Source organism: Acanthopagrus latus, chromosome 12 (genome assembly GCF_904848185.1).
Source record: "Acanthopagrus latus isolate v.2019 chromosome 12, fAcaLat1.1, whole genome shotgun sequence".
In the NCBI taxonomy this organism is placed as follows: domain Eukaryota; kingdom Metazoa; phylum Chordata; class Actinopteri; order Spariformes; family Sparidae; genus Acanthopagrus; species Acanthopagrus latus.
The window spans coordinates 13,350,387-13,359,455 of record NC_051050.1 but is presented as its reverse complement, the minus strand read 5'-3'; the positions used below and the strand labels follow the sequence as shown (position 1 = coordinate 13,359,455).

The following is a 9,069-nucleotide window of genomic DNA, read 5'->3' as shown; positions in this document are numbered from 1 at the left end:
AATACATGGCCTATTAGGATACAGGATCTATCTATCTCATAAGACTTATGGTGCTTTTATTTTTACTTCAGATTAGATAAACTTTCCTTTGTATACTCCCAATGAACAAGAAAAGTACATAAAGATACATAAACTACACATAGCACAACATACCATTAAAATACATACAAATATACAACATACCATAGTGCAAATCAGCAAATGGCAGCAAACTACATAAATAGCACCTAAATGGTCAGGTAACCACTACTTTTTGAAAACAAAGAGAAACAAATGTCACACAATGTCACATTGTCACACAATGTCAAATGTCAATATCAATGTCAAACCCTGTCACGTCAAAACAATGCTGGAGAACAAAATACCCACATGTGGTGATATTAACTGCATCCCAGAAGACCAATCTTCATTCAAGTGCACCCATCCGGTAAAGATAACAACATTCGCCCTCTAACAAAAGTCGTTGTCTTTGGTGACTGTTGTTTTCTTATGTTCAAGAGGGACGTGATATGCTGAATGGAGAAAGTGCTCAATAAGCATAGCAAATTATGTTTGGCTGATTTATTATAAACGTGTTCATTCCCTGCACATTAACAAGGAATAAACCAGTGGGAATAACCAGGACACACCATAGTTTGGTATTTATTTCCATGGGATAGTGCCGTAATAACAGCCCATATAATTATTATTTTATCACTCCCTCCTTTGTCTCTCTGCTGCCACTGTTGACGTCAGTTCTGAGGATCATGGAAAATTTACTTGTGCAATTCTATTGGGCAATGTTTAGGGTCGGCCATCACATATAATTACAAATCTTGTCTGAGATCCTGAAGGCATCATTTCAGTGGTGACTGCATCGTTTCAAAACCACTTGATCAGGGAGTTACACTTGCAATTTCCAGAAGTCCATTCATTTCTTCAAATGACATGATGTGTCTTTTTTAACTCTTTTACACAGCAGTTACTGACACAACTAGTAAGCATCCTTGTTTGTTTTTTGTCTTGAAATCAATGGAAATCACAATAAAATCAAACACTAGATACAGCTATTTATATCCACATACATTTACAAGCTTGGGGTCTACCAAGACGATCTTCAAACTGAGACGTTTCTGGACCTAGACTGGACTTATTTTACATTGAATCAGACACTCATGAATAGTTTTTTTGACATAGTTAAACCTTTAAACTTGGATTAGCTAACACAATGTGCAGTTGAAACACAGAGGTGATGGTGGCTGAAAATATTCCTATGCACACTTCCGTAGATAATCTATTAAAAATCTCTGCCATTTCCAGCTGAAATAGACATTTATCACATCAGTTGTGTCTAGAATATTTTTGTTTAAAAATAATGTCTAAGTAAACCCATACATATATTTTAATTTCATATCACTTATACTATATATATATATATATATATATATATATATATATATATATATATATATTTATATATATATTTATATATTCTAGCTCCGACTCCCCAGAACAGAAAACTAATGATTGTGTGAGTTTGTCCTCTTCAGAGATATGTAAACTGAGATAGAGGTGAGTCACGTGTGCTTTCAAAACATCTTGCCTCATGGTCTTGTGATACTGATGTCCTTCACTGCTTTCATGAGTAAGACACAAGACTGAAAAAAAACAGTGATCACAAACACAGGGCCTGGACAGTTAAATTAAGTATCTCTCCCAGTCACACCCAATTAATCAATGTTATGACACTGTAATCAAAAATAATTAGAGACAATAGATTGTGTTAATATATTTATATATATATTTAGGTTACATCCTTAGCTCAGGCCTTTTTTGTCTGGCAGGTTTGTGACAAGTTTTGCTGCACAAGATTACTGAATGAATGGCTGGAAACATTATGGAATGACAGAATGGACAAAGGGGAAATAAAATGTTGATTTCTTGATACCATAAAGCTTTTTCGCTGTTAGGTGCAGTGCATACAGTGCATCTGTTGATAAAATCCATTGACCACAGTTCTCTGATATATCTACTTTAAATATGTATTGTGTAATTCTTAACTATTAACAAAAATAAACTTTGCTTGTCAGATTCAGTTGCAGGATTTCAGACTGCTCTATGGCAGTGTCTCCTGTTCTCTGCATGGATAAACTGCGCCATCTGGCGTATATTACTCTAATAACAAGCCTTTGCGGTAACAACTCTGCTTTTCCCAGTACATTGAGTACATGAATAAAGCATCCGTGAAAAAATAGTTCTCTCCATTTTTTTTAACAGTCGAGCTGTTCAAAGTATGTAGAAACATATTGGTAAGGTCGCCTGAAAATGTTGTTTTTATCCACTAGCACATATATAATCAATTCCATTCAATAACATTGGCCCATTAAGGCACAAAAGTGTACCTTCTATCTTGAGAAAGTATGCATAATTAAACAAGTCTTTTCAACTAAGCTAAAGGATACAATGCACGTGGTGAGACTCATTGCTTAACACTTGTGACTTTGGCTATGAACAGTACCGTTGGGGGGCGCCTTTGACTTCCTGTATTGGTTCAGCTTTTCGTAGAAACTGATCCTGGTCGAGGTTTGAAACGTCTTCTACCACGCAACACCAGCTAACCTGAGAAGCTGGGACCCCAAATCTGATCCCAGTTCGTCAAAGTAAATTGCACCTTTTGAGGCTTAAATTTGGACAGGCGTACATGCTGGTGCCCGAGCAGAACAAAAGTTAAGACAGGCTCTCGCTACGACCAATCAAATATATCCTAGAATGACAAACGTCCAATCAACGTTTGTTTCACGATTTGTAAGGCGGGATTTCCGGGTGGGTGTGCGAGAGGTGGTAGCAGGAGGAGGTCAAATGCACTGCAGGAGTTTGAAAACGCGAGGCTGTCTTCAGGAAATATACGCAGGTAGAAGGTTATGTTAGTGCTACAGTCAATGATATAGTTTACAGTGCAGTTATTAGAGATTCGATTGATAACTGAGTGGGTGTTGTCGAGGTGTAGTTCGTCCGTGTCGCAGTATTAGGCAGTTAACAGAAACAACGTAAGCTAGCTAAGGTTAATGCTAACACATGTCGCGTGCGCCTATAAAGCTCGTTAACTAGCCCTTCACACAGTATATTGCTGACTTTTCTCGGCTGAAGTCAGTATTATCATCCGTTTAACGGTAATGCTTAGTGCATTTCCTCCGATCAATATCTTTGGCTGCGAATTTCGTTAGCTAGCTAGTGAAATTTACTGGCATTTGTTTTGTCTTTGGGGAACTTGTCACGGTCATAGTTGTCATGTTTCACTCCGTCCCTCGCCGTCCGATTTGCGAGATCGGTGTAAATGCAGTGAGGCTTCATAGCAGCCGAGCATTCAGGCGGACTGTCGAGGAGGGTAAAGAACGGCTTGAGAAGGTACCATGGCTGGGCAGGAACATGGGCCTGCTCTTGGCCTGGCTTCAGAGGGCAAGTGTTGGTGTCAGTGAGACTGCAGGTTCTGGCCAAAAGAGAAAGGGTCTGCTCTCCATATTTGCGGACCACTGCAGCTTTGTGACCGGACAGAGGCTCCGACGTGCCTGTCAGATCGGCGAGCTTTACTCCAACCTGTACTCCGAGAGGACCAGGTGGACCCTGGTTGGGAACATATGGCGCAGATTTCAGAGCAAGCATGCTCCGAATGGGAAACTCTTCGCGGCCATTGCTGGCATCTTCATATGGGACAACGAGAAGATTCAAGATGAGGAAATTCGCAGGTTTGAAATCTTTTTTTAAATGGATAGACATACGGTTGGATGACAGATTACCGAAAATGCATAACAAACATAGATGAGGACTCAGTTGCTTATTGGAACACTTTATTTCTTTTAATTTGTCACCCATCTGTATGAAATGTAACAGTTTATACTGATGTAACTATGATCTAAGATGTCTGCTGTACAGCATGCTGAACAGCCTGTCATATTATTCGTATCCCCTACTGAAGGTGTGGACTTGAGCTGCAGGCGCTGGAGTCTGTGAAAGGTCTAAACCAAGATTCAGGTAAAGTGGCTGGACAGCTGGAAGCTGGCTGGGAAGTTGTGATGGAGAAGAAGGACTTCAAAGTGTGGAAGCGTCCCATACCCAACAGTCACCTTTATGAATACAGAGGTTAGCCAACTCACAATCTCACATGTGTAACCAGGTCCCTGAAACGGAGATAAAGCACAAGCTCCGCTCTCTGAGTTGATTTTGTGCTTTAGTTTTTTTTCCCTGGTACATTTGTTGTGATAATGTTGTGATAATATTGCTTCAGGCATTGTGATTTGCCTGAAAACTCAGCATCTTTTTATGTTTTACTTGCAGTGTTAGGCTCCTACAATGATGTCACTCCACGACAGTTCTTCAATGTACAGGTACAGAAAAATCTCCCAAATGTTTTATATTGCTGCAGTAGAATAACAATTATGCAAATGGATCAAACGTCTGTTGCCATTATGTGATGTTTCCATTACCCAGCTGATCTTGCACAACCCACATATTTGTGCTGTATGAGTACAGCAAGAGACCAACTGTAAAATTCACTCTGTGTGCTATATTAAGCGCCTTACCCTTGACATTGTGCTTTCCCCTTTCCCCTAGTTGGATACAGAGTATAGGAAGAAGTGGGATTCTTTGGTTATCAAGCTTGAAGTGGTGGACAGAGATGCCAGTACAGGCTCTGAGGTTGTGCACTGGGCCACACATTTTCCTGTGAGTTTTTTGTTTGTTTGCCTAATTGGAGGAGAATATTTGTTTACATAATCTGTGCACACTTTGTCCTGTTTTTTTTGTATGAGGAAATGATGACATTTTAATGGTCATTTGATTAGGAGCACCTACTAGCCAGGTTAAGGTATATAGATCAGTTTGTATTGTAGACTGTCAGCTGTTATGTAATCTTGTTTAATCTCTGCTCACAGTATCCAATGTACTCGAGGGACTATGTGTACGTGCGCCGCTATGATGTTGATGTAGACAACAATCTGATGGTCCTGGTATCCAAGTAAGACTTTCAAGAAGTGTTTCTTTTCTGGAATCATGCTTTTGATTTTTGATGTATTACTAATTAATGATAACCATGTCTGTGGCTTTATCTTTACAGAGCCGTGCAGCATCCAAGAGTCCCAGAGACTCAGGAATTTGTTAGGGTCCATTCATACCAGTCAAAGATGGTCATCCGCCCTCACAAGTCATTTGATGAGGTTTGTGATGACACAAATTAATTTAATCTGCACCCAGTGTCCTGTGTTTTGTAGTCCCAGAGTTTGACTTTGCCATGTTTTCTTTTGCAGAATGGATTTGATTATCTGCTGACCTACAGTGACAACCCTCAAACTGTCTTTCCCCGGTACTGTGTGAGCTGGATGGTGTCAAGCGGTGAGCTCTTTTCACTGGGTTGGAGTACTTAAGTTTGCATATAAAAATAATTATTTTGCATTACTGATTAATTGCCTTTTTCCAAGATATTGAATTAATACTGACATTAAGCAGCAAATCCTTACATTTGAGAAGGTGGAACTGACCAACGTTGCATTTGTACTTGCTGTTCCCTTCAGATTTATGTCTATTTTTGTACTCTGAATTAATTTTTCCCCACATACATTTCTTGTTGGCAAAATACAAGTGTGAATATTTTACCCTGATAATAAGAACACTGTCTTTGCTGTTGGCAGGTATGCCTGATTTCCTGGAGAAGCTGCATAATGCTGCCTTGAGGGCCAAGAACTTAGAAGTGGGCATCCATGACTACGCAGGAGTCATTAAATCCAGCGACAGCAACCGCCAGCAGAGCCAGGAGCGCCACAGTGGAGAAAACCCACACACAGGTGGTCCTGGACAGATCTACGCTTGACATGGATATTTTATATACCAGGGGTGGTGATGGTGTGTTGTCACTAGCACTTGAACCCCAATTGAACCCTCCAGCCAACTTTTTCGGTACATTGTGCAAACTGCAAATGGAAGTTGCAACCTAATTTAAAGACAGATATACATTGTGTCCATCCATAGACATGGTTATATTGGTTGTAGATGAGATCTAACACAACAATGGATTGTGTTGGTGATGCCATTACTGTCCTTTGGAGAAAATGTTGCCATGGAAATTGTCATCCAGACTGCTGCTGGCATTGGCACTGCCTTTGTGTAGCCGGGCAATGCTACGTGACATTTTTCGCCTCTTTTTCGTGATGATGATGATGTGATGACCGTTGGTAAGATGGAGCCAAATTCCTAATTGTAGAGACGCTTTTGCCAAAGCACTGTTTGTCCCATTTTAACGTTCTATGTCTCGTCATTCATTCTTCGACAAAGCTTGATTTCAGAGGCTGTTGATGGTTGGCAGCCATGTCACTGCATTAGTGTGATCTCAGTGAGATGTTACAGATATGGTTGTAAAGTATTACACATAGAACGGGAACTATGGCGGGCTTCTGGTCAACAAAATCCCTGAGAAAACTACGGCCACGATGTCTGCCCAGACAGATGAAGAATTGATGCCTCTGCTGGGGAACACTTTCGAACATGTTTCTTCATTTCATGGATTAAATCCGCTGGTTTCTTACTCGCTTGCAGCATGAGTGATTGATCTTCAAATGACTGGACAAGGTGAATTTAAAAAAAAATTAGAGGGTTTCCAATTCTGGAAAAGAAGTCCACTGAGTTGCAATCAGAAACTCCATGGTTTCTTTTGTGTTTTCTGTCAGCACAGTAGAGGGTTCACGTTTCCATCTCACCACGTTTGTTCGAAAACTGCCAGCGTTGACAAAACAGCCTTCTGAAGATTAAACCAGTCCTTCAGCATTAGGGGCATAGTGTCTTACAACAACAATCCTCAGATACAGTGGTACTGATGTGCTTCAGTGTAGTTTGACTAGCAATGCAAAGTGACGTAGATAATAAACAAATGCCCTTTCCAGAGGAACGTAGAGCACTAGTGCCGCATCACAACCATTTACATTTCATAAAAATAATTAAGTTGTTTCATTTCGGCTCACTTTTTATTTTTTATCCTGGTGTTCACAACCGTTGTAGCAGACATCACTAAAGTTTGCACTATTGGGAGTTTGGGGTGTTAATGTTTTCTGTATGTTACTGTAGATTTTGTACATTCATAAAGTCATCACCTGAGTACTGGAAATCCCTGTCCTGTGACTACAACAAGCTCTGAAACATGTTTTTCTCCTTTTGTGATTATTCAGTTTTTCTTATTAACGTGGGTCCTACTGAAACACCATAGAAATACATCCTTCCAAATCATCCTTGATGCTTTTCCAGCTGTTTGCCGAGGGTGTTATGAATGTACAAAGAGCACCACATGCTGTGGAATAAAACATTGCCTAATAAAGTACACTGTTTACAGCCTGACAATCTGGCAAATATATCTTGAAATCAATTTTTGATTAAAAACGTCTCATTCTGTACTATCAGTGTCATATTGTTATCTGTGATACATCAGAGAATCAGCTGCAGTAACTGTCTCAAGATAAAGCAGTACAGTGGGATCCACTTTAGAGAAGGTTTTTCCAAGTGTATTAATATTTCCCCACTGTGTCAAATGTGTATAATTCTGTAGTGAAGTTTTTCCTGTTATTTAATCTGACAAAATGCCAGTGTGAGCTAAAAATGACATACGTAGACAGTGTGAGGGGAACTAAAATGCTTGTTTTTAATATTCTCTTGTGTGAGAACAGAGTTTAACGAGATCACACTAACCCAATTAAACATTATGCAGTGTTTGCAAATGTTGAGCTTGTGAATGTAACCTTTTAGTGCTCTGTCGTTGGAAGACACCTGCGTGCCACCTGCAGTAGTCTAAAAGAGTTGTCACATACCGTTTTTTGTGTTTTCTTTCTGCTGGCAGTATAACTCATTTGTTGTGATTAGCTACCACATGTGAATTAATTTAGGAACAAGAAATTACTGTGTGGAAATGAGCTGATGCACCCTGTGATTTCAAGAATTATTGAAATGAGAATGACTAATCAGATCAAATAAACAGATCTTCATGTGTATCTGAGTGTCTTCAGCTGCTGATTATATAGCCTTCTTGGAGAACCTTGTCTTGGTTGAGAAAAAGGCTGATTAGCATTGTCTCTGTGCAAAACCACAAGACTGGACAGTGTAGTCCAGTCTAATGGGATCATCTGTAAACCCTGCCCTTCCTGTCTGGGTGTAAGGTCAATGGCAGACTGCTCAGAGAGGCTCCACAGTTTACTGTTAACACAGTCTGCTCAGTTGATCAGCTTGGAATAAGACCAACTACACTGTCATGGAAGCCACACCCAAAAGGCATATGAATGGCAAAACACAAACAGTCAAAATCATCATAAATTTTAAATGCTAAGATTTCAAAAAGTAGTTAAAAATAAATTGTAGAGTAATTGTAATGTTGACAGGATGAACATCAGTTCAGATCCTAACGATCATCATTACTGTTCCACATCAAATGATTTTGACAGCAAAGCACTTCTCTCTTTTTATATCTAGACAATGGCACAGAAGAGTACAGTAAATCCAAAAACAGACCATGGGATTTTTTACACAAAGGAGGTTGAAGACACCAAATTCAAAACTTTTGATATATATATATATATATATATATATATATATATATATGATTTTTTTTGTGGGAGTGGTTTCACAGCTATCCACCACCGCGTCCCCAGCTTGTTTGCAGCTCCACTTAAGCTGTACATTGCATTGTGGGAGAAGAGTATCCATCGATTGTACCTTCGAAAATCAGCTGCACACCTTTCATGCTCAAAACCAGTCTTGTATCGATATATAGTAGAAGTAGGATGCGATATGTGTTGTCACTTAAATCGTTGTTGGAATGGAATGGCTGAATTCTATTTAAATGTTATGGGCTTCTCCTGTAAAGACAAGTCAAAATGTCTCATGTGAAGTGAGACCATAATATATTTTAATTAAATGCATTTGATGAAGTGGATTTTAAATAATAAATACGATAACTGCATTCAAGATGGCAGCTGCGACCAATTTCATCACCTCATCCAAGGTTCAATCCCCACAAAATAAAGGTACAACCCACAATCCAACAGTGACAATGTTCATCATTTT

At 39.4% G+C, this 9,069-nt stretch overlaps 1 protein-coding gene across 1 annotated transcript; it reads left to right on the top strand.

Moving 5' to 3' along the window:
• Positions 1-2,800: 2,800 nt before the first annotated feature.
• stard7 (StAR-related lipid transfer (START) domain containing 7) lies at positions 2,801-8,000 on the top strand. The gene is made up of 8 exons (XM_037117683.1): positions 2,801-3,722; positions 3,953-4,116; positions 4,312-4,361; positions 4,588-4,698; positions 4,908-4,990; positions 5,090-5,189; positions 5,280-5,364; positions 5,661-8,000. The coding sequence occupies exons 1-8, from the start codon at positions 3,268-3,270 to the stop codon at positions 5,837-5,839; spliced, it is 1,227 nt and encodes a 408-aa protein (XP_036973578.1). The 5' UTR covers positions 2,801-3,267; the 3' UTR covers positions 5,840-8,000.
• Positions 8,001-9,069: the final 1,069 nt, after the last annotated feature.